The 25,362-nt window shown below is 49.0% G+C and overlaps 1 protein-coding gene across 1 annotated transcript in view; it reads left to right on the top strand.

The window, feature by feature from the left end:
• The window catches only part of GALNT11 (polypeptide N-acetylgalactosaminyltransferase 11), a 66,903-nt gene that overhangs the window by 16,090 nt on the left and 25,451 nt on the right, over nt 1-25,362 (top strand). Inside the window, exons 4-6 of the mRNA XM_075315423.1 lie at nt 4,314-4,480; nt 11,878-12,003; nt 20,817-21,066. Of these exons, the coding sequence (XP_075171538.1) occupies nt 4,314-4,480; nt 11,878-12,003; nt 20,817-21,066 (543 nt within the window). The remainder of the gene's footprint in view (nt 1-4,313; nt 4,481-11,877; nt 12,004-20,816; nt 21,067-25,362) is intronic.

Below are 25,362 nucleotides of genomic sequence, written 5' to 3' on the forward strand. Positions count from 1 at the left end.
GAAAGTAATCTACTGACAGATTCCTTTTAAGGACAGTTTAGTTATTAAGAAAAGCAGCTGAAAACTCTCCAGTGATTTTATTGTAGGATTTGTATAGGCAGTATATGATAGAGGAGTAGAAGGTAAGCTTCACTTCTCAGCACAGACGTTGGGGATGTTATCCAGCATGTGCATCCAGTATGTATTTCTGCATCAGGTGAAAAGTGTAAAGGGCTGTAATTCGTGGGAAACATGGTGACAAGTGGGTAAATCCTCTGCAGCGGCATCACAGGGGGAATAAATCATGGCTTGCTATCCATGTAATGCAGGACTGTGCTGGGTCTCCCTGACACGGAGCTGTTTTTGCTTAATTTTGGATGTCACAAAACAGATTTCCCTAATTATACTGAACAAAAGCGTCCACTTTTGCTTGGTTTCTTGTTTTTTTATTTTTTTTTATATTTTTCTTAAGAAAACGACTGACAAGAAACCCAATGTATAAATGCCCACAACAACCCTGTAATGTATCTTTTCCTGCTTTTTAACACTCCAGAAAATGAGACCAAGCAATTACAGTGAATTTCCCAACCAGACAATCCTTTTATTTCATCCCAGTGATAGTAGCTCTTTATAGGAACAGTCAGCGTCGTCAGCTGTAAACCCTACTGTACGATGATTGATCCATCTTCTGGAATCATATGGCGGACAGATGACATTATTTCAGCTTTAGAAGGATGTCGCTCCAGAGACTCTTTTGTATCAACTCTGCTACCTCTTTTAAGATGGTTTTGTCTGAACAAGTACAATAGCTGTGCAGCTGCACAATTTCTATAGTTATTGTGGAGCTGGAATGGGTTTTTAGGGCTGAAAGTTCATAGCAACTGAAGCATTTTGATTTTCTTTAAAGAGACAGTCACAGGATATACCCCTTTAAGGCTGCTTTCACAGTACGTTTATTTAACATGCGTCCTGAAAGTTTTTTAAACGCAGAAATTGATCCAGTGCAAATGCGTTTTCATTTCAATGCATTTGCAATGGACTCGCGTTAACATGCGTTCACCTGCGTTTGCGTGCGTTATAGTGAGGATCCAGCGACTTGCAGTTTTTTAACATCTTTCAAAAACGCTACTTGTAGCGTTTTTGAGCTGCGTCCAACTTCTGCAAATTGCTGGATCCTGACTAAACAGCACGCAAACGCATGTGAACGCTGGCGTGCTGATAGGCAGGATCCTGCTTGCTCTACTGAGCATGCACAGAAGCCAGCCTGGTGTGATCAGTCTCTCTCTCCTACCTCTCTGTCTCTCTCCTCCCTCTCTCTCTGTCTCTCCCCCTCCCTCTCCCCCACCTGAGAGCTACGGACACTCGTAACCAAGGTAAACATCGGGTAACCACTTATCTTAGTTACCCGATGTTTACGTTGGTAACGTGTGCAGGGAGCCCGGCTCCTAGCAGCTGCAGACGCTTGTAACCAAAGTAAATATCGGGTATCCAAGCAAGTATACCCGATGTTTACCTTGGTTACGAGCCTCGCAGCTGTCAGATGCCGGCTCCCAGTCTGGCACGTTTAGTTCCCCTCACTCCCGATCACATGACTCCAATGCCCACCCCTAAACATCCACTGACAGGATCCTGCAAAGTAACACATGCGTTTGCATGCGTTTTTTGCTGTAAAAGCCGGATCCGCTTTTGCAGCAAAAAAACATTCAGGACGCATGTTAAAAAGACGTAGTGTGAAAGCAGCCTTACCAATACAGCTAGCTGATGGCTTGAACTAAAATACCTGGTCCTCCCCATCATCTGATTGCCTCTCTACCCCAGTCTCACTGCTTTGCTTATGAGACAAAACAATCACTTATCTCAGGGAGACCAGCCAGGAGAAAACACTGCCGGCAGCCAACGAGGGCACTCAAAACAGTGAAATCCTAGGTGCATTGACCCCTGGTAATATGCAAATCAAAAAAGTCTGTGGAGCCTCTGTTAGGAGTCTCGACACAGAAACTAGCCAGATATCCCTCCGGGAAGGACCTAGCCAAAGAGTGGCTCTTTTTAGGAGACCACCATAACCACCATATTAAGTGGCCCTTCTAGTCAATATCCAACTTTTTGACAAGTTTAAAGATATGACAAGGGAAATACCAAGGCCAGGTATCCATCCACAGACAGCTGTTTTGGGGTATTGCCCCTCATCAGTGTGGAGTAGGATTCTGGCCAGGTGGGAGCAATGCAATGCACCTAGGATTTCACTGTTTTGAGCCCCCTCGTTGGCTGCCGGCCGTGTTTTCTCTGGCTGGTCTCCTCGAGATCAGTGATTGTTTTGTCATGTTGGTCTACTAGGCATTGCTCCCACCTAGCCAGAATCCTACTCCACACTGATGAGGGGCAATACCCCGAAACAGCTGTCTGTGGATGGATACCTAGCCTTAGTATTTCCCTTGTCATATCTTTAAACTTGTCAAAAAGTTGGATATTGACTAGAAGGGCCACTTAATATGGTGGTTATGGTGGTCTCCTAAAAAGAGCCACTCCTTGGCTAGGTCCTTCCTGGAGGGATATCTGGCTAGTTTCTGTGTCGAGACTCCTAACAGAGGCTCCACAGACTTTTTTGATTTGCTTTGCTTATGGCCACAGGACAGCATTTCTGGTGTGGGACCTGACTAGAGTGGTGTGTGAAGATGTCTGGTTTACGGCTTCTTTATTAGCTACGTCAAGCTGCCCATCTATCCTGTCTGTCTATCTTGCCTATCTTTTAGCTATGACAAAGAAGGGGGCTGACTTAGCTATTGATACTAACTTTCCGTGGAAAACTATTTAAAGGGTTTATCCGACAACCTTAAAAACTCTACAGGCACTGTGGATGGAGGAGGGGGATAACTATGATGTATATTAACCAGTTGACCCACTCTATGGATACAACACCGGCCTCTCCGGTGGCCATGCTGTTATTTGTTCTTTTTTCACTGGACCACAGAATCCTACGAATGACTGCAGTGGTCAGGAGCCTAAAATGGCACGTTAGAAGAGAAATGCCCAATAATTTACTATTTTAGGAACCTCACTGCTGCCGTTAGTAATGGGTTCCAGCAGTCATGTAACGGAAGAACAGTGGTGTTGTGGCTTCCATTGCTGGCGCAGACTACCATAAAGGCCTGTAATGGATTGTCAGGCGTTTGGTACATATCAGTTTATTTTCTCTTCACCCATGCCTGTGGAGTTTAGTGAGCCCTATTTCTTACACCACATTAGACCTTTCTTGGATGTCTTAATAAGGCTGCCCCATTGGGTGAAATAACACCACTAAACAGTCCCTCAAAGTCTTGATTGCTCTGCATGCAAAGTAGCCCATTTCCATCTCAATTATTGTAATCCTTCCTTCAAAAAGTACTAAAGGGGTTCTCCTTACTTTTACTATTTATGACCAATCCATAGGATGGGCCATCAGAATCACATGGGTGCGGGTCTGACACCGGGCACTGTCACCTAGTGGCTGTTATGAGCTCCAGTGGCAGCCAGATGTAAACATCATTGTATACATATGGATGGAGTGGTAGCAGCTGATCGGTAGCTGATCGGTGGGGTTACCGGGTGTTGTACCTCCACTGACCTCATATCGACACTTTATGCTGAAGATGGGTCATCAATATCATATGCACGGAGAACCCTTTAAATAGTATAACTTGACGTGAAATGCACATGCCGTACAAATAACAATGGATACTTGTGTGCTGCATTTTTAGGGCAGTCCAACGTGACAGGATACAACAGCTGAGTATCACATGGCAGCGGGCATATTCCATCCCTATATAATCTATACATCCTTCACAACAGCTGCTTCTTCTGATAAATTCCAACCCAAACATCTGCCGAGTATTTTTAGTGCGATTTGTCCATTACATATTTGTGGTGTAACCCTTTGCACCCACAATTTGCAACACAGACCCCACCATGAAAGACGCAATCAGATATCACTATGAATGGCTTTGAGTATTGTTACAAATTTAGCTTTTTTTCACAGGAAGCTCCAGTGTTATTTGCATGAAGGCGCTGGTTGCAGACCTTTATCATGTTCTTTCTGTTGCAGATTATTGTAATTTATTTGCTGACTCGCCTTGCAGAATAAATGTGAACAACCTGTGCCTATTCCTGCCCCGTGGTGCTCCAAAGTTAAAAAAAATCTTTAATAGTATTATTTAATAGGGAGTATTATCTTTATAGATCACCCTATGCATAGGTTTAAAAAAGGATAGTTGTTTCTGTTAAAAGTTGAAGACAGTAATGATGTATTTTAACATGTTTCTCATTTTCTGCCTATATCACCCTGATGTTTGTTTTGGCAGGTGTGCTAAAAAGATTTACCCCACAGAACTGCCCCTCGCCAGCATTGTGATCTGTTTCTACAATGAAGCCTTTTCTGCTCTTCTGAGAACCGTTCATAGCGTGTTAGACCGCACGCCGCCCGCTCTACTGCAAGAGATCATACTGGTGGATGATAACAGTGATCTAGGTGAGAACTGCCATAGGGATGTCATATTTTGTTAATATTAAACCAGGCTTTAGGCTATGTTCACACTAGAAAAATGATTTTTCTTAAGAAATTTCTTAAGAGTGCACCTGTGTTAAAAAACGCACCAAAAACGCACCTGCGTTTTTGCCGCGTTTTCGGTGCGTTTTTGGTGCGTTTTCGGTCCGTTTTTGGTGCGTTTTTACCGCTGGTTGCTCCCTGCGTTATTGTGCCAATTATCTATGGCAAAAAACGCAGTTAGCTGCAGAAAAGAAGTGACATGCTCATTCTTTTTCTTAAGAAAATCTACTGAAAGAATTTTCTTAAGAAAAAAACGCAGTGTGTGCACAGCTAATTTTTTTTGCCATAGGTTTTGCTGGGGAATGTCTGCAGAAAGGTTACAAGAATTTCTCAAGAAATTTCTGCAGCAAAAACGGACCCAAAACGCAGGTAAAAAACGCAGTGTGTGAACATAGCCTTATTGTTAAAGGTGTGTGTGTGTGTGTGTGTGTGTATGTATATGTATGTATGTATATATGTATGTGTATATATATATATATATGTATATAATTTATTTATTTAGATATAGATAGATATAGGTATAGAGATATATAGAGCTATATAGAGATATATATATATATATATATATATATATTTAGACATTTATTTATCTTTAAAGTTCCTCCTTTGTTCGTTCTTTCATTCTTAGTTGCGCCCCTCTCCCTTCTCGCGCCCCTCTCCCTTCTCGCGCCCCTCTCCCTTCTCGCGCCCCTCTCCCTTCTCGCGCCCCTCTCCCTTCTCGCGCCCCTCTCCCTTCTCGCGCCCCTCTCCCTTCTCGCGCCCCTCTCCCTTCTCGCGCCCCTCTCCCTTCTCGCGCCCCTCTCCCTTCTCGCGCCCCTCTCCCTTCTCGCGCCCCTCTCCCTTCTCGCGCCCCTCTCCCTTCTCGCGCCCCTCTCCCTTCTCGCGCCCCTCTCCCTTCTCGCGCCCCTCTCCCTTCTCGCGTCCCTCTCCCTTCTCGCGCCCCTCTCCCTTCTCGCGCCCCTCTCCCTTCTCGCGCCCCTCTCCCTTCTCGCGCCCCTCTCCCTTCTCGCGCCCCTCTCCCTTCTCGCGTCCCTCTCCCTTCTCGCGTCCCTCTCCCTTCTCGCGTCCCTCTCCCTTCTCGCGTCCCTCTCCCTTCTCGCGTCCCTCTCCCTTCTCGCGTCCCTCTCCCTTCTCGCGTCCCTCTCCCTTCTCGCGCCCCTCTCCCTTCTCGCGCCCCTCTCCCTTCTCGCGTCCCTCTCCCTTCTCGCGCCCCTCTCCCTTCTCGCGCCCCTCGCCTCCCCCCTCGCGCCCCTCGCCTCCCCCCTTGCCTCCCCCCTCGCCTCCCCCCTCGCGCCCCTCTCCCTCTCGCGCCCCTCTCCCTCTCGCGCCCCTCTCCCTCTCGCGCCCCTCTCCCTCTCGCGCCCCTCTCCCTCTCGCGCCCCTCTCCCTCCCCTCTCCCTCTCGCGCCCCTCTCCCTTCTCGCGGCCCTCTCCCTTCTCGCGCCCCTCTCCCTTCTCGCGCCCCTCTCTTTTCTCGCGCCCCTCTCCCTTCTCGCGTCCCTCTCCCTTCTCGCGCCCCTCTCCCTTCTCGCGTCCCTCTCCCTTCTCGCGTCCCTCTCCCTTCTCGCGCCCCTCTCCCTTCTCGCGCCCCTCTCCCTTCTCGCGCCCCTCTCCCTTCTCGCGCCCCTCTCCCTTCTCGCGCCCCTCTCCCTTCTCGCGTCCCTCTCCCTTCTCGCGCCCCTCTCCCTTCTCGCGCCCCTCTCCCTTCTCGCGCCCCTCTCCCTTCTCGCGCCCCTCTCCCTTCTCGCGCCCCTCTCCCTTCTCGCGCCCCTCTCCCTTCTCGCGCCCCTCTCCCTTCTCGCGCCCCTCGCCCTTCTCGCGCCCCTCGCCCTTCTCGCGCCCCTCGCCCTTCTCGCGCCCCTCGCCCTTCTCGCGCCCCTCGCCCTTCTCGCGCCCCTCGCCCTTCTCGCGCCCCTCGCCCTTCTCGCGCCCCTCGCCCTTCTCGCGCCCCTCGCCCTTCTCGCGCCCCTCGCCCTTCTCGCGCCCCTCGCCCTTCTCGCGCCCCTCGCCCTTCTCGCGCCCCTCGCCCTTCTCGCGCCCCTCGCCCTTCTCGCGCCCCTCGCCCTTCTCGCGCCCCTCGCCCTTCTCGCGCCCCTCGCCCTTCTCGCGCCCCTCGCCCTTCTCGCGCCCCTCGCCCTTCTCGCGCCCCTCGCCCTTCTCGCGCCCCTCGCCCTTCTCGCGCCCCTCGCCCTTCTCGCGCCCCTCGCCCTTCTCGCGCCCCTCGCCCTTCTCGCGCCCCTCGCCCTTCTCGCGCCCCTCGCCCTTCTCGCGCCCCTCGCCCTTCTCGCGCCCCTCGCCCTTCTCGCGCCCCTCGCCCTTCTCGCGCCCCTCGCCCTTCTCGCGCCCCTCGCCTCCCCCCTCGCGCCCCCTCTCCCCCTCGCGCCCCCTCTCCCCCTCGCGCCCCCTCTCCCCCTCGCGCCCCCTCTCCCCCTCGCGCCCCCTCTCCCCCTCGCGCCCCCTCTCCCCCTCGCGCCCCCTCTCCCCCTCGCGCCCCCTCTCCCCCTCGCGCCCCCTCTCCCCCTCGCGCCCCCTCTCCCCCTCGCGCCCCCTCTCCCCCTCGCGCCCCCTCTCCCCCTCGCGCCCCCTCTCCCCCTCGCGCCCCCTCTCCCCCTCGCGCCCCTCTCCCCCTCGCGCCCCTCTCCCCCTCGCGCCCCTCTCCCCCTCGCGCCCCTCTCCCCCTCGCGCCCCTCTCCCCCTCGCGCCCCTCTCCCCCTCGCGCCCCTCTCCCCCTCGCGCCCCTCTCCCCCTCGCGCCCCTCTCCCCCTCGCGCCCCTCTCCCCCTCGCGCCCCTCTCCCCCTCGCGCCCCTCTCCCCCTCGCGCCCCTCTCCCCCTCGCGCCCCTCTCCCCCTCGCGCCCCTCTCCCCCTCGCGCCCCTCTCCCCCTCGCGCCCCTCTCCCCCTCGCGCCCCTCTCCCCCTCGCGCCCCTCTCCCCCTCGCGCCCCTCTCCCCCTCGCGCCCCTCTCCCCCTCGCGCCCCTCTCCCCCTCGCGCCCCTCTCCCCCTCGCGCCCCTCTCCCCCTCGCGCCCCTCTCCCCCTCGCGCCCCTCTCCCTCTCGCGCCCCTCTCCCTCTCGCGCCCCTCTCCCTCTCGCGCCCCTCTCCCTCTCGCGCCCCTCTCCCTCTCGCGCCCCTCTCCCTCTCGCGCCCCTCTCCCTCTCGCGCCCCTCTCCCTCTCGCGCCCCTCTCCCTCTCGCGCCCCTCTCCCTCTCGCGCCCCTCTCCCTCTCGCGCCCCTCTCCCTCTCGCGCCCCTCTCCCTCTCGCGCCCCTCTCCCTCTCGCGCCCCTCTCCCTCTCGCGCCCCTCTCCCTCTCGCGCCCCTCTCCCTCTCGCGCCCCTCTCCCTCTCGCGCCCCTCTCCCTCTCGCGCCCCTCTCCCTCTCGCGCCCCTCTCCCTCTCGCGCCCCTCTCCCTCTCGCGCCCCTCTCCCTCTCGCGCCCCTCTCCCTCTCGCGCCCCTCTCCCTCTCGCGCCCCTCTCCCTCTCGCGCCCCTCTCCCTCTCGCGCCCCTCTCCCTCTCGCGCCCCTCTCCCTCTCGCGCCCCTCTCCCTCTCGCGCCCCTCTCCCTCTCGCGCCCCTCTCCCTCTCGCGCCCCTCTCCCTCTCGCGCCCCTCTCCCTCTCGCGCCCCTCTCCCTCTCGCGCCCCTCTCCCTCTCGCGCCCCTCTCCCTCTCGCGCCCCTCTCCCTCTCGCGCCCCTCTCCCTCTCGCGCCCCTCTCCCTCTCGCGCCCCTCTCCCTCTCGCGCCCCTCTCCCTCTCGCGCCCCTCTCCCTCTCGCGCCCCTCTCCCTCTCGCGCCCCTCTCCCTCTCGCGCCCCTCTCCCTCTCGCGCCCCTCTCCCTCTCGCGCCCCTCTCCCTCTCGCGCCCCTCTCCCTCTCGCGCCCCTCTCCCTCTCGCGCCCCTCTCCTCCCCCCTAGCGCCCCTCTCCCTCTCGCGCCCCTCTCCTCCCCCCTAGCGCCCCTCTCCCTCTCGCGCCCCTCTCCTCCCCCCTAGCGCCCCTCTCCTCCCCCCAGCACCTCTTTTCTCTCCCCTCGCGCCCCTCTCCCCTCTCGCTGGGCCTAGTAAATACTATTCAGCATTCTCATTATAATCAGGGACAGGATTGCATTGAAAGCTAACACCTCTCTAAGCAGTAAGCAATACTCTCTATAATAAATGATGTCACAGCTCACCTCTCCTTTCACAATGACATTTGCCCATAGAGCGTGAACATTTTCTATACAAATAGTCTGACTATTGCTGCTAATGTCCATGTGAAGAGCAGGATGCAGGAGTCCAATATTAAGCTTAGTCGCCAGTGTGAATAGTGCAAGATAAATTTTTTTCATATCCCTATCTATAATAAAAAATATCAAACATTTTTATAGAATACATTTACCATAATAACCTGATTTTAGCAATGAGTCATTTTCTGATGACGCGTTCCTTTTCAGATATTTTTGTTTTCTGTTTTATTGTGATTATCCAATATCTCCTTTATGAGACTCTTTAAGTGTGTATTCCAGCACAGATGGTGTAATATTGGCTGCGATGATCCCTTATTATCTGGTGCTGTTTAGCTCTTGATGATAATCCGGTTGGAATATTTTGAACGATTATTAGAAGATATGTCGTTATCCTGAATGTCGTTGTCCATTGTGTATCCTTGCTTACAGCTGCACAAGTCCCATAGATGCAGAAAAATAAGCAGCTGCTCAGTAGGTGGAGGTCAGTTTGGATGACCACCCATGTGTAAGGAAGTGAGCCCCCTCATCACGACCAGTGTAAAGATCACCAGTCTTTATGAATTAGGCCCAGATTTTTTTTTCTTTTTGAATGAAAATAACCATTATATAAAAAAGACATTTATTCTGTGCACTGCCATACATGTTTTGTGCCAGTGTGCTTGAGACCATGGTGCGGGCCATCATCACAAATTTTTACTTTTCATTAAAAATACTTTGTTCTATAAAACTGAGAGATTTTTAATTTCATCACTACTGTTTATTGCCTGCTTTTACCAGATACTTCTGCAGTCTATCAGAGGTGGCTAGGAAATGAATGCAGCTTTTACAAGCTCTTTTCTGTAGAGCCGCTAAGCGCTGCTCTGAAACTGGCTGGATTGCTGAACCTGGACACCTTCAGTGCCCCTGCACTCCTCTGATGCTGCAGAGATAAAGCAGCCTCTGCTAAACCTGTAACTACAGTGTCTTGAGAAGGTATTCACCCCCTGGCTTTTTACCTATTTTGTTACATTACCATCAGTATTTAAGTATTTTTGTAATCTGATTTGTGTGTGATACATCAGCACTAACTAGTCTAATTGGGGAAGTGAAGTGAGAAAAATGAGGGCAAAAATAATTTTTTGGGGAATAAATAAAAATTGCAATGTGCATATGTGCTCACCCCTTTTGCTATGAAGCCCCTAGAAATTGTTGGTGATAGCAATTATCATAAGTCGCATGCTTGGTGAAAGGAAGACCACCTGTGTACAATCTAAGTGTCCCATGGTCTGTCAGTACACCCCCTTTCTGTAAGGTCACAGAGGCTGCAACACCATTAAGCAAGAGGTACCATTAACCAATCACCATGAAGACCAAGGAGATCTCCAAACATCACTATGAAGACCAAGGAGATCTCCAAACATCACCATGAAGACCAAGGAGATCTCCAAACATCACCATGAAGACCAAGGAGATCTCCAAACATCACCATGAAGACCAAGGAGATCTCCAAACATCACCATGAAGACCAAGGAGATCCCCAAACAGGTCAGACACACAGTTATTGAGGAGTACAAGTCAGGGTTATGTTCTAAAAAAAAATATATGAATCTGTGATGATTCCTCAGAGCACCATCAAATCCATTATCATGAAATGGAAAGAACATGGTACCACAACAAACCTGCCAAAAGAGGGCCACCCACCAAAACTTTCAGCCCAGGCAAGGATTGCGTTAAAGAGGCAGCACAGAGACCAAAGGTAACCCTGAAGGAGCTGAGTTCCCAAGTAGAGACTGAAGTGTCTGTCCATACAACCACATAAGCTGTACATTCCATAGAGCTGGCCTTTATGGAAGAGTGGCCAGAAAAAAGCCTTTACATAAAGCCAAAAAGTGAAATGCTCATTTTAATTTTGCCAAAAGACATGTGGGCGACGTCCCAAATGTATGAAGGAAGGGGCTTTGGTCACATGACATCACAATTGAACTTTTTGGAGCCATACGAACACTCATCACCCCAAGAACACCATCCCCACAGTGAAACGTGGTGGCAGCATCATGCTGTGGGGATGTTTTTCGGCAGCAGGGACAGGGAAAATGGTCCAAGTCGAGGGAAAGATAGATAGATTTGATATTCATGACCAAAACCTGTTTTACTCTGTCAGTGACTTGAGACTGGGATGGAGGTTTATCTTCCAACAAGACAATGACCCAAAGCATACTGCTTAAGCAACACTGTAGTGGTTTGAAAGGTGTAAATGTATTGGAGTGGCCTAGTCACAGCCCAGACCTTAATCCAATTGAGACTCTATGGTCAGACTTGAAGATTGCTGTTCACCAGAGGAAACCATCTAGCTTGAAGGAACTGGAGCAGTTTTACCTTGAGGAATGAGGAAAAAATCCCAGTGGCAAGATGTGGAAAGCTCATAGAGACTTATCCAAAGCGACTTGCAGCTGTAATTGTTGCAAAAGAAGGCTCTACAAAGCACTGACTTTATGGGGTGAATAACTACGCACACTGAAGTTTTCGGTTATTTTGTGCTAATTATTGTTTCCTTCACAATAAAATCAAAAGCAAATGTTCACAGTTGAAGGCATGTTCTTTACATGAAATGATGCAAACCCTCAAAAAAACCCTGAAATTCCAGGTTGTGAGGAAGCAAAACACGAAAAATGCCAAGGGGGGTAAATACTTTTGAAGGCACTGTAACTGCTGTTTTTTAGACTTTTTTTTTTTTTTTTTTTTGTTTCCAATTGACATTTTGCTTTAAAGCCAGCCATACAAATCAGGTGACTGTCGACTGAACAATGCTTCGGCTGAAAGCCGTTTCTCCGATACACAGCTGAGCGCTCCTGTGTCTTCTATGAGAAAGCCTCCGACAGACATCTCCGCCGGCAGCTTTTCTCTAGGAGAACAATAGTCATCCGGTGTCCCTAGGCCCTTACACAGAGTGTAAATCGAACCCTTCGGTATCTGTGGGTTTGGCTAACATTAGTCTGTGTATGGGGGGCATTAAGACTATTTTTGACTTGTGCAGGATTAGCCGTACTTTCATCTGCTGGGGGATGCACGGTGTTAAAAAAATCCTACTGTCTTTTGTTTTTTTTTTGTCCATTCTTTGGCAGGTGATTTGAAGGGACCATTGGAGGATTACATTAAGGAAAACCTACCCAATAAGGTGAAACTGGTGAGAAACAAACAGAGACAAGGACTTATTCGTGGAAGGATGGTCGGGGCTTCTCATGCAACCGGTAAGACTGTTTTAGAACAATCCCTTGTTATTGTCAGGCTGCCAATTGGGAATGATCACTGGGAAAATTGCCAACTGGACTTTTATGTCGCCTTAATGAGCTTTCAACGTTAATGGCTTTCTATGTAATATATGGCTGGTCTGGATCCGACAGAGCTTCCGGCCGAGCTGTAGTTAGAAGTTCGGTTCCGTAACTGAACTTTACCCAAACTTGACCCTGGACTCCAAGCCCATAGAAGTCAATAGGAACACAAATGGTGGTAGTAAGAGCTCCTTATGCCTGAAGAGTTTTTTTTTTCAAGGAGGCTAGGAACGCTGATGATGGAGTCATCAGCATTGACCATGTTCATGAAGTACTCAAAGCAGTGCAACACTGCACACATGTCCTGCATGGAGGCGCACTCAGTTGTTAATTGGTGTTGTGACTCACCCGTGCGTGTTGCAGCTGAATCTCTACTATTGCCTGCTGCTGGTCGCACAGTCTCTCCAGCATTTGCAAGGTGAAGCTCCACCTTGTGTGTACATCACATATGAGGGAAGGTAGAAGTTACAACTGAGAACTGATGGCGTGCCCAGATGGCCCACAGTTTCTGCAGCATTATGAATACTTCCATGGGACAGTGTGAAGATGCTCGTTGACACTGCTGGTGTTGTCACATCCTCTCTTTTTTTAGGGGAGCCATGTGGCCCTGTTGCTCAGGAGGGGGAGAAAGAGGACAAGACCAAAGCTGAAGAGGGAGCAGGAGGAGCCTCAGATCTTTCCTGGTTTTTCAGTTGTGTACTCCACTGCAGCTCGTGCTTTGCATTCACATGCCTTGTCATGCAGGTGGTGCTCAGGTTAAGAACATGTATGCCTCGCTTCAGGCTCTAACGGCACAGTGTGGAAACCATCAGTGTCTTGTCGTTAGCACATTGTCTGAAGAAATGCCACGCCAGGGAGCTCTTTAACATACTGGCTTAGGTCTAGCCGCTGTGCTTTTGCACCTTGCTCCCTCTTTTGCTGTGCAGCTGGGGCAGTCTGACCGCCACCTCTTCCTTCGAATTGGGCATGTCATTCGTATGGTCTAGACTTCATGTGAGGTTTAGTACCTAATCATCCCCCACATAATCTTTTACCCACTTTTCACCCCTGCCGTCCTTGTCAGTCTGCGCTTTGCAGAAAGCCGCAGCAATTGGCACGTGTTTCATCTTCATCAGAGATGTTCTTCGGTGGTCCGCTGACCGTCTGCACTAGGTCTCCCATGTCCTCATCCTCAAACTGAACAAGTTTTTGGATGTCAGTGCACTCAATAGCTGCCAATTCTGGGGCAGGGACAGGTGGACGGTCCATGGAACCACAGCGAGCGGAGTCATAAAAAAGCAGAATTGACAACTGAATGACTTTGGGCTCAGGCTGCTTGCCTGATTTGCTAGGGGGTTAGTTGTAAGACAGATGCTCATGGGATGCATGTGCAAACTTGGCGCTTTAGTTGTAAGACAGATGCTCATGGGATGCATGTGCAAACTTGGCGCTTTCAGCAGGGGACGGGGTGGAAGACAAAGCAAAGGAACTGGAGGCATGCTCAGGCATTCAATCTAAAATCTCTAGCTGTTTTGGCTTCACCTTTCGTGCAGCGGTACTTGGGCCTAATAAAATAAGAATGTAATGTCGCCTGTGTGCACCAGAGGTTGGTGTTTTCATTTGGGCGCATAGCAGACACAGAGCGACTAAGTCCTCTCCCTGCACCAGCATCACAGCCACGTCACCAATTTGATGCTCATCTCATTTTAAGAGGAGTAACCTAACATTGTCCCTCAGTCGAGCAGTGACCTGTCCTTATGCTAGTCAGAGTAAAATGGTGGTGCCACCTATGATCCGACGGTCATACAGGTCGGGCGTGTGGTGCGTCGACCCATCACAGTCACGCCAACACTTTGCATGATTGTGATGCCTGCAGAAGTGCCCACAGCTGAAAAGCTTGTTGATTGGCTGCAGTGCAGCCTTTCAACAAACTTTATTCAGCATCAAACTTCAAACTCGACCACAGACTTCTGTGAGAAGTCCATTTGGGTTTGAGCACTGGACACTAGGAGTCCGGTATGAACACCAAACATTACAGTTCAGGTCTGCTCATCCTTCCATCTTTTTATATCAATGGCCTTGATGTAGAGCAGCAATGATAGATTGGGGCGGTGTGAAGAGTCAGACCCACCAATCAGCTGATTTGAAGTGGCTACAGTACCCACACGAGATGGCTTCTTCCATGGGTTTTACACCGATTTGTACATGTGTGTGCTATACTTTTTTTTAAATCAGATACTTTTTTATTAAAACAGAATACATACAACAGAATAACAAATCGGCATCCAAATTAAATTTATCACATCTATTACCCCTTTAACTCCCCCTCCCGCCCCCTTCCCCACCCCGGCAGCAACACTTCTCCCCGATACTACATCCCATTTAGTACACACTTAGGATACCCTTCAACTGTAGTATAGCAACCATCCCGTTGTGCAGGAGGAACAACTAGTAACACAAATAAAACAAAACACACACATCAGAGGTCTCAGACGACTATCCCCGTCCCATATCAGTTTACTGGTCCATCACTCGTCCTATCCGCATTGCAGCCAAGGAGACCACAGCTTCTCAAACATTTTAACATTCCCCCTTCTTTCATACACTCCCTGTTCCAGCTGAAGAATACATTTCACCCTTTTAATGTACTCTCCCCTGGTCGGGGGGTCTTTTTTAATCCAGGACCTGGCGATTAGCTTTCTTGCCGCATACAGCAGCCTAGCAATGACAATTTTCATAGTATTTTCCACCCCAAGCTCCTCAACATATCCCAATAGGCATATCACTGGTTCCCTGGGGAGGACACACCCATATGTTCTTCCTATCTTGTGGATAACCTTAGTCCAAAAGGAGACCAGTCTCGGACAAGACCACATCATGTGAAAAATACCTGCGTCAGATCCCTGACACCTTGGACACTCCGAATTCCTTTTCAACCCCATTTTAAACATAAGTAAAGGAGACCTATATACCCGGTGAATCACGTATAGGTGAGACAGTCTGGCTGGTTCGCTCATGGAAAGTTTAGGGAAAGATACTCTCCCACACCTCCTCCGTTATCGGCCCAACTTCCTCCTCCCATTTAGATTTAGCTTTAATTGGGTAGTCTAAAAGAAAGGTATGTAGTATATCTTTATATGTGCCAGAAATGATCCCTTTAGTGCTTCCTCCGCCCTTACACACATACTCCAGTACCAGGTCAGTCTGTATGGCCACACTTTGTTTAGCCGCTTGGGCTGCAATCGCATGTTTTAATTGTCTGTAGTGGAGCCAGCCGGACGCCGGTAACTGAAACTCACTCTGTAACTGTGGGAACGATTTCAGAATTCCTCCGTCCAATATCTGATGCATGTATATCACACCCTTGCGTCTCCACTCCTCAATATTCCCCATTTTCTGAATCTCCGGGAGATTACTGTTATCCCAGATAGGTGTAAACTTAGTTAACCGGGTTACCCCTCTCACCCTTTTCAGCCTATCCCAGGTCTTATTTATAAGCGCCATTGTAGGAGATGTTCTACCCAGGAGCCCCACCGCACCATCCTCTAGTCCCATTACCAATGGACTTCTACCCACTATGTATTCCAGTACTTCTTTAATGCCCCCATCTTCCTCTCGATCAGACCAACCCCTGAGGTGTTGACATTGCGCCGCTATATAATACAATTCCGGATTTGGGATTGCTAAACCCCCCTCATCCTTCGGCCTTTGTAAAGTCTCTAATCGCACCCTAGGCTGCTTTTTACCCCACACCAGGTCCCTAAACAGCGATTTTATCCCTTTAAATCTTTTCCTGGAAATACAAACAGGGGCATTGTGCAGTATGTATAGGAGTTTAGGCATTACTACCATCTTTAGCAAATTAACCCTTCCAACAACTGACAAATGTAGCTTGTTCCAGGCATCCACCTTGGCTCTCAATTTTTTAAGGAGAGGCCATAAGTTCACCTGTATGTATTTTTCTACTGGCAGAGATATCTGGATACCTAGATATTTAAATTCGTCCACATTCTTCAATTTGTTAGCCCCAGTATCCTCATTTGTCCAGGCTACTTCCCCATCCACTTTAAAGAGGCTCGATTTAGACCAATTAATGGTCAGTCCCGAAACTTCTCCAAATTTCTCTATTATCTGCATGGCATGATCCAATGAGGCTGATGGATCCCCCAAGAAAAGTAATAAATCGTCAGCATAAAGAGCTATTTTCTCCTCTAAATGCCCATACTTAAATCCATGGATCTCCTTTGATTTCCTAATGGCCGCCGCCAGAGGCTCTATTGCAATAGCAAATAGGAGCGGCGATAGTGGGCAGCCCTGCCTCGTTCCCCGGTGCAACTCAAACGCTGAGGAGGTCATACCGTTAACTCTAACTTTAGCAGTAGGCCTATTATACAACAGCTGCACCCACTTTACAAACCGTGGGCCAAAACCCATATGCTGCAACACTTTCTACAGATACCCCCACTCAACACTATCGAACGCTTTCTGGGCATCTAGCGAAGCGATCACCCTCCGGCCAGGGTTGTCAGGCGGCAACTGTAGATTAAGATATAATCTCCTGATATTAGCAGCTGTCGACCTATTGGCCATGAACCCTGATTGGTCCATATGGATTAGGTTAGATATAACTCCAGTCAGCCGGTTTGACAACACCTTAGCCAGAAGCTTCACGTCCGCTGTTAATAACGAGATGGGTCTATATGAGTCTGGAAGCCTCGGATTTTTATCCTCCTTAGGAATTACTACTATTATTGCTTCTCTCATAGATTCAGGCAATACACCTTCCCCCTCCGCCACCTCAAAGACTTTCAATAGTTTGGGTAATAGGATTTCTTCTAACTGTTTATAAATTTCAACTGGTAGCCCGTCTGCTCCCGGTGCCTTGTCATTGCTCATGCCATGCAGAGCGTCCTCCAGTTCATCAATAGTAATAGGTGACTCCAGTTTATCTCTATCGGCCACAGACAACACCGGAAGCTCACCTCGCTCAAGAAATGAGTCCACCTCTTCCACCCTCATCTCTCCGCTAGAAGAATATAGCGTGCGATAGAAATCTTTAAAGACCCCAAGGATCTCCTCAACCTCAGTGACCTGTGTCCCCTCCACCGTGTCCATACCATGCACAAATGAACTACTCCTTTGAGCTGCAGCTATGACCGATAATAGATGACCAACTTTTTCCCCCTCCTCATAAAAATGCAATTTTTGGAATGCCTGCTTCCTTACCGCCTTCTCCAAAAGCATCTTATTAACCTGTTCATGCGCCTGCCTAAGATTTTGCTTCGCGTCCGTAGTAGTACTCCGGAATGCTTCCAGCTCTGCCTTATCTAAGGCCTCCAGGCTATCTTTCTCATCCTGCCTCGTCTGTGTTTTACGTTTACAGATATCCCTGAACAGGAGCCCCCTGAGGTATGCCTTCATCGCATCCCATACCACCAGCGGACCAGTGCTACCCTCGTTGTGGATAAAGAAATCCCCAAGATCCCGTTCTATATTCCCCATATTAATATGACGGATCCATGCTGGATGAAGCTTCCACTCTCCCCTCCTTCCCCCTGTCAGGGTCCCCCGTCGTATGGACACTAGAATTGGGCTATGATCTGAAATCACTCTTGTCAGATATTGCACGTCGCTTATCATTGCATCCATCAGATCACTAGCTAGAGCCATGTCAATACGGGACAGAGTGTTATGCGAAGCCGAATAACAAGAGAAGCAGGATACCCTCCCATTCCTCACTCGCCAGGCATCCACCATTCCAAGTTCCCCAATAAGAGTGCCAAACGAAGTCCTACAACTATCCTGGATACCTGGAGGTCTACTACTCCTATCCCAGTACAGATCTATCACATTATTGAAGTCCCCCACCAGTAAAAAAGGGATTACTCCCCCCTTCTCAGAGAACTCCCTTATCTCCCTTAGTTTGGTGCACTTATATGGAGGTGGTATATATATTGCAGCTATACACATGAGTCTGCCAAATATTTTACACTTGACGGCCACACACTGTCCCTCTTTATCCACATACACTTCTATCTCTTCATATTGCACAGAGTTATGGATCAGCAGTGATACACCCCTTGCATAGTTGGAAAAGGTGGAGTGATAGGCCTTCTGCACCCATCTCCTATTTAAAACATGTGTTGTCTCCTTTGTTAGATGCGTTTCTAGTAGACATATTACTGACGGGTTCTGGTCTTGAACATATTTAATTATTGCCGCTCTCCTAGACCTATCTGATAACCCTCTAATATTTCAACTCAACACCTTAATTCTATCCCCCATTATCCCACCCAGTAAAACCATCAAACCTTGTAGTATCTCCCCATGCTGCCTTTACCCTACCCCTTTCCCCCCTCCCCCCCTGCTCCCCTCCCCTCCTACTCCCCACCACTTCCTGTTTTCGAGTACTCCCGTGAAGCATCGGGTCCATAATCCCTACTAAATTCCCCCCTACCTCCCTCGCCTTCCCCTCTTAGATACATTTTAAAACTCGTCCCTTTTCCAACAATTCTCCACTCCCCCCCCTTTCTATGTATAATCATATTCCACTCAACCAATATAACAGTAAAATGGCGAACAGTAATCAAACTGGAATCTCAAATTGTAAATACCACCACCGCGCCTAATTAGGCAGTCCCCATGTCCTGCGAAGCTCACATCAAACCCTTCGCATTCCCCCTGCATACTACCTCAATCCCAAAGGGAAGGAGAAAAAAAAAAAGAAAAAACAAGAAGGGTCCCCTGTAAGCTCCTAAGGATGTTGTAGAGCCTCAGCCGGCCTTCTCCAACACACTGCAGATTCAGACAGTCAGCTCATTCCTTCAAACGGATCCGCTTTTCGTTTGCGTCCAACCACTGCATGGCTTCCTCTGGAGTTGTAAAAAAGTGCACCCGCTCCAACGCCATCACTCTTAGCTTTGCCGGGAACATCATTGAGAATTGCACCCCCATCTCTCGCAGGCGCCTCTTTACTCCTGTAAAAGTCATACGTAGCTTTTGAACAGAAATGGAGTAGTCCGGGTATATGGAAATTCTCTGGCCGTCAATCATGAGATCCTCCATGTCTCTTGCCTTTCGCAGTATAGTGTCCCTGTCTCTGTAGTTGAGGAGCTTGGCTAGCATAGTGCGAGGGCCCCTGCCTGCTGGTTGTGGCTGCATCGGGACTCTGTGTGCACGTTCCACGGCATAGAGCTTGGATAAGACATTAGCACCCATTTTCCCCCTGAGCCAGTCTTCTACATATTCAGTGGGGTTTCTTCCTTCCGCTTTCTCAGGGATGCCGACAATTCGGATGTTATTTCTTCTAGAGCGGTTCTCTAAATCATCATTTTTTGCCATGATTTCAGCTATCTGCTGTGCAAATGTTTTTTCAGACTTTTGTAGTTTTGTAATATGATCCTCTGTTATCCCCACTCTCTCTTCTACAGCCGTTGTTCTCAGATCGGCTTTCTTGAGGTCTTTCTTAATGTCAGCAACCTCTGCCTGTAATCCCTTAACTTGCTTCGTCAGGGTAGTCAGAGCCTCTTTACAAAAAGACACCACTGCAAAAACGTCCTTTAAAGTGGGGTTTTCTGGAGCCTCCTGTGCACTATGTGCTTTCTCCACTTCTCCTGTCTTATCTTGCTGCTTTTCACCATCCCCCATCTCATCAGAGCTGGCATTATCTTCTCCCTCCTCTATCTCACCTCTGTTATCTGTATGCTGATGTGATTTCTCTGAAGTCCAGGCAAATTTCTCCAGCCTTGCCGCGACCTGCATCCTCTCCTGACAGGCTGCATTAACTTTCTCAGCTTCCTGCCTTATCATGGCACCATCTTGAGAGCTGGGGACTTTCCCGCCTCCATTATCTTTTTGCCTGTGACGGACCATGGCACTCTGCATCCACCAGACTCACTCCAGATAAGTCCTCACCACCTTATCTTCCTGACAGCTGGCTGAGGCAGTGATAACAGCGGTGTTCAGGGATTTATCAAGGGAGTTTGCAGGAGAGCTCCACAAACACGTCTCTTCACATTGCCGTCCAGGCCACGCCCCCCGTGTGCTATACTTTACTTCCCGTCTGTGTTTTTTATTGCAATTATGTCCCAAACATCATCTGTAAAAAGCTGGAGTCACGTTTACGTGTGACTTGCATGACCATCGCATTGCCTGGACTGGCCGCCGGCTCTTCTGACAGGACTAGGTCAGCTGCATGTATTTTTATGCAGCTGCAAGCTCCTGTCAGGAAAGTGTGACTGCAGCCTAACACTAAGTTGCAATCCCTCACACAGCCACTGCAAAAAGTCCAAAGTGCGCAAGTATGAATGAGGGCCATGGCACCATAAATAAAACTAATTTTTGCAGTAGTTGGACTTCAACTGGTCTACTATTGATGGTAGATCTTAAGGCCAACCCATTTAAGTAGAGACGAGTGTATAAATTTGCAGGACCCTTGTCCAGCGACCATATTATTACTCTGTAGCCTTTGGACTGGAGTCCATGGAAGGATGATCTCGCACCAAGCCAGCTAATCAGAAGAGGAGCTGAGGATGCCAGGAGATAGGACGCAGGTTGCAGGGTTCCCGTCCAAGAGCTATGGACTACTGACCTGGCCGCTAGACCAGGGTTCTACAAATCATTTGGAGCATCTGTACCTTTAACCACTACAGTACTATCCTCCTTTGTGAATATGTTCTGGGGAAATGTTTCTAGTGTCTATTAATGTTCTCTCCACCTTACAGATACTTAGCATTTTTCTTCTGTACTTTTAGGTGATGTCCTGGTGTTTTTGGATAGTCACTGTGAGGTTAATGAGATCTGGTTACAGCCTCTACTCACTCCCATCAAGGAAAGTCCCAAGACTGTGGTATGTCCAGTCATTGACATCATCAGCGCTGACACCTTAATGTACAGCTCGTCCCCTGTGGTGCGTGGTGGATTTAATTGGGGTCTGCACTTTAAATGGGACCCGGTGCCCATGTCAGAACTAGGAGGTCCTGATGGATACACTGCTCCATTTCGGTAATGGCTTCATATTTGGTGGTCACTGATTTTGAACTCAGAAATTTAGAATAAAATTTTATAGAGAAATTAGGATTTGTAGATGCCGTTGTTTAATTCAGTCCTGATTTACAAAATGCCAAAGTAAGAAAAAATACAGCTCCGTCAGGCGTTTACTGTTGTGGTTAAACTCCTAAATTTGTTTTCCCCTTGTAAAGCTGTACAACATAAGAAGCATTATCGGGGTCCTATAACTGCCTCCATGCTTTGTGCCCCAGTTCGGATACATACAGGGCTCTGCTCCCACAGGCGGCCAAGGGGTCTCAGCAGACGGCTGGCAGGGATGGCAATGGGAATTCTTGTCCTGGCTCTTTGTATCTGGAATCTAAAGGATTTATTTGACCAAGAAAGTGATAGTATGAGTCTTTATTAGCTGGATGGTTTATTGGAAAATATGATGTGGTTTTGTTGGCAGCATATCTGTAATGCTGTAAATTCATTACTACAATATGGAAGTCATTTTTTTAACTTTCCAGAACTGAGCGGCACAAAAAGACACGTGAAGGACATCTGCCCTCAATCCATCCCACAATTACAATAAAACTAATGATTATCAGTAATAATGAAGTGTTTGGTAATATCTGTTGCAGGATAAACAGTTGGCACATAGAAATATTTTCCATCATTGTGAATGAGACAGTACTGAGCATGTGCGACCACCACGTCTATAGACAGTGGATGGATTAGTGGTCACATATGATTGCTACTACTACATTCACATGTTTTGCCACTGACATTTTGATGTTTGAATCAATTGCGGAGCTGTGCATGTGTAATGTATCATTCAGGATGTGATAAGAAGCATTGCTGTCTGGGTTCATAATTGTCTTTTGTTATGATCCAAATACAATCCTTATGCTTTCTTTAAAAGGATTACATGTGGCTGTTTCCTTTTGTAAACTTCGACACTCTTTCAATTGGGCTGTGTCAGAAATTGGAACTGACTCACATGCTGTTGAATGGGACTAAGGTCCAATTTCGGATGTAGCACATGTGGAAAGTAGCGGTTCTGTTTCTGGAAGAATTTTAAAGTGCATCATCAGAAAATGAGTTTTTTAAATTAGCTTTTTGGGATCAATGTATTTTTTTTTAAATAGTTTAAAATTTCCCCCATCTAACAAGCTGTATTGAAAAGAAAATTAGAAATCTTGCTATTTTCACAGTGGCCAACTGAGGCTATTTTAGACAGTAACTTCCTGTACTTTCAGATTGAGTTTTCAGCAGGTTCCTTATCAGCAGAGGCAGGATTATAATCACAGGTGACTCCTCTATACAAAGCTGATAACATAGGATCTACCAATCACAATAGATTATGTGGTAGTTGACTGTTGTGAATGTCATCCGAGTGGGTGTTGGTGTGGAGCTCCCTCTGGTGGCCAGGAATGGTAATGAAGCTGAGTCTGAATCTGTGACTCAAACAGGTGTTGGAATTAATTAGGAATCCAGGACATCCTATTGCAGCCCAGCCTGGTGTATTTAGTTTCTGCTTGACTGCCGCTGGTGATAAATATTCCTTCTACCTCTGAAGATAAATTGAAGATTGCTTGGAGTTTGCACTTTCAGTTTCTTCTATTTATCCTGCGCCATCTTAAAGGCAGAAGGAACATTGAAACGCGTCGGCAGCCAAGCAGAAACTGCTCTCCTAAATATACCAGGCTGATCTGCAATAGGACTTCCTGGATTCCTAATTAATTCCAACACCTGTTTGAGTCACAGATTCAGACTTCGCTTCATTACCATTCCTGGCCACCAGAGGGAGCTCCACACCAGCACCTACTCGGATGACATTCACAATAGTTGACCCTTCTCCCCCTCCCTTCACAATGATCTTTGCACATGCTCATTACATGAAGAAAGGGTCTTTCTATTGCTGTTAATGTACATGTAGATTTTCTAAAAGAAATGGATGTAGAGTCTAAAAGTCCCAAGTTTCCATTCTGAGAATTGCAAGATTTTTTTTTTTTCTTCATATTCACCAATATATGGGAGAAAAAACATTAGCATCATTTTTTTAAATATATATTTTAATGCAAAGAAGGGAATTTTGTTTACTTACCGTAAATTCCTTTTCTTCTAGCTCTAATTGGGAGACCCAGACAATTGGGTGTATAGGCTATGCCTCCGGAGGCCGCACAAAGTATTACACTAAAAAGTGTAAAGCCCCTCCCCTTCTGCCTATACACCCCCCGTGCTCCCACGGGCTCCTCAGTTTTGGTGCAAAAGCAAGAAGGAGGAAAAAGAATTATAAACTGGTTTAAAGTAACTTCAATCCGAAGGAATATCGGAGAACTGAAACCATTCAACATGAACAACATGTGTACACAAAAAAACAGGGGCGGGTGCTGGGTCTCCCAATTAGAGCTAGAAGAAAAGGAATTTACGGTAAGTAAACAAAATTCCCTTCTTCTTTGTCGCTCTATTGGGAGACCCAGACAATTGGGACGTCCAAAAGCAGTCCCTGGGTGGGTAAAATAATACCTCGTAATAGAGCCGTAAAAACGGCCCCTTCCTACAGGTGGGCAACCGCCGCCTGAAGGACTCGTCTACCTAGGCTGGCATCCGCCGAAGCATAGGTATGCACCTGATAGTGCTTCGTGAAAGTGTGCAGGCTCGACCAGGTAGCCGCCTGACACACCTGCTGAGCCGTAGCCTGGTGCCTCAAAGCCCAGGACGCGCCCACGGCTCTGGTAGAATGGGCCTTCAGCCCTGAGGGAACCGGAAGCCCAGCCGAACGGTAAGCTTCGATAATTGGCTCCTTGATCCACCGAGCCAGGGTTGATTTGGAAGCCTGTGATCCTTTACGCTGGCCAGCGACAAGGACAAAGAGTGCATCCGAGCGGCGCAGGGGCGCCGTACGAGAAATGTAGAGCCTGAGTGCTCTCACCAGATCTAACAAGTGCAAATCCTTTTCACATTGGTGAACTGGATGAGGACAAAAAGAAGGTAAGGAGATATCCTGATTGAGATGAAAGGGGGATACCACCTTAGGGAGAAATTCCGGAACCGGACGCAGAACCACCTTGTCCTGGTGAAACACCAGGAAGGGAGCTTTGCATGACAGTGCAGCTAGCTCAGACACTCTGCGAAGTGAAGTGACTGCTACTAGAAAAACCACTTTCTGCGAAAGGCGTGAGAGAGAAATATCCCTCATTGGCTCGAATGGTGGTTTCTGAAGAACCGTCAGCACCCTGTTCAGATCCCAGGGTTCTAACGGCCGCTTGTAAGGAGGGACGATGTGACAAACCCCCTGCAGGAACGTGCGTACCTGTGGAAGTCTGGCTAGGCGCTTCTGGAAAAACACAGAGAGCGCTGAGACTTGTCCCTTAAGGGAGCCGAGCGACAAACCCTTTTCCAGTCCAGATTGAAGGAAGGACAGAAAAGTGGGCAAGGCAAAAGGCCAGGGAGAAATACCCTGAGCAGAGCACCACGACAGGAAAATTTTCCACGTCCTGTGGTAGATCTTGGCGGACGCTGGTTTCCTAGCTTGTCTCATAGTGGCAATGATGTCTTGAGATAACCCTGAGGACGCTAGGATCCAGGACTCAATGGCCACACAGTCAGGTTGAGGGCCGCAGAATTCAGATGGAAAAACGGCCCTTGAGATAGCAAGTCTGGTCGGTCTTGGTAGTGCCCACGGTTGGCCGACCGTGAGATGCCACAGATCCGGGTACCACGACCGCCTCGGCCAGTCTGGAGCGACGAGGATGACGCGGCGGCAGTCGGCCCTGATCTTGCGTAACACTCTGGGCAACAGTGCCAGCGGAGGAAACACATAAGGGAGCTGAAACTGCGACCAATCCTGAACTAAGGCGTCTGCCGCCTGAGCTCTGGGATCTTGAGACCGTGCCATGAACGCCGGTACCTTGTTGTTGTGCCGGGACGCCATGAGGTCGACGTCCGGCACCCCCCAGCGGCAACAGATCTCCTGAAAACACGTCCGGGTGAAGGGACCATTCCCCTGCGTCCATGCCCTGGCGACTGAGATCTGCTTCCCAGTTTTCCACGCCTGGAATGTGAACTGCAGAGATGGTGGAGGCCGTGGCTTCCACCCACGTCAAAATCCGCCGGACTTCCTGGAAGGCTTGCCGACTGCGTGTGCCGGCTTGGTGGTTGATGTATGCCACCGCTGTGGAATTGTCCGACTGAATTCTGATCTGCTTGCCTTCCAGCCACTGCTGGAACGCTTTCAGGGCAAGATACACTGCCCGTATTTCCAGAACATTGATCTGAAGCGAGGACTCTTGCTGGGTCCACGTA

Source organism: Anomaloglossus baeobatrachus, chromosome 6 (assembly GCF_048569485.1).
Source record: "Anomaloglossus baeobatrachus isolate aAnoBae1 chromosome 6, aAnoBae1.hap1, whole genome shotgun sequence".
NCBI lineage: Eukaryota > Metazoa > Chordata > Amphibia > Anura > Aromobatidae > Anomaloglossus > Anomaloglossus baeobatrachus.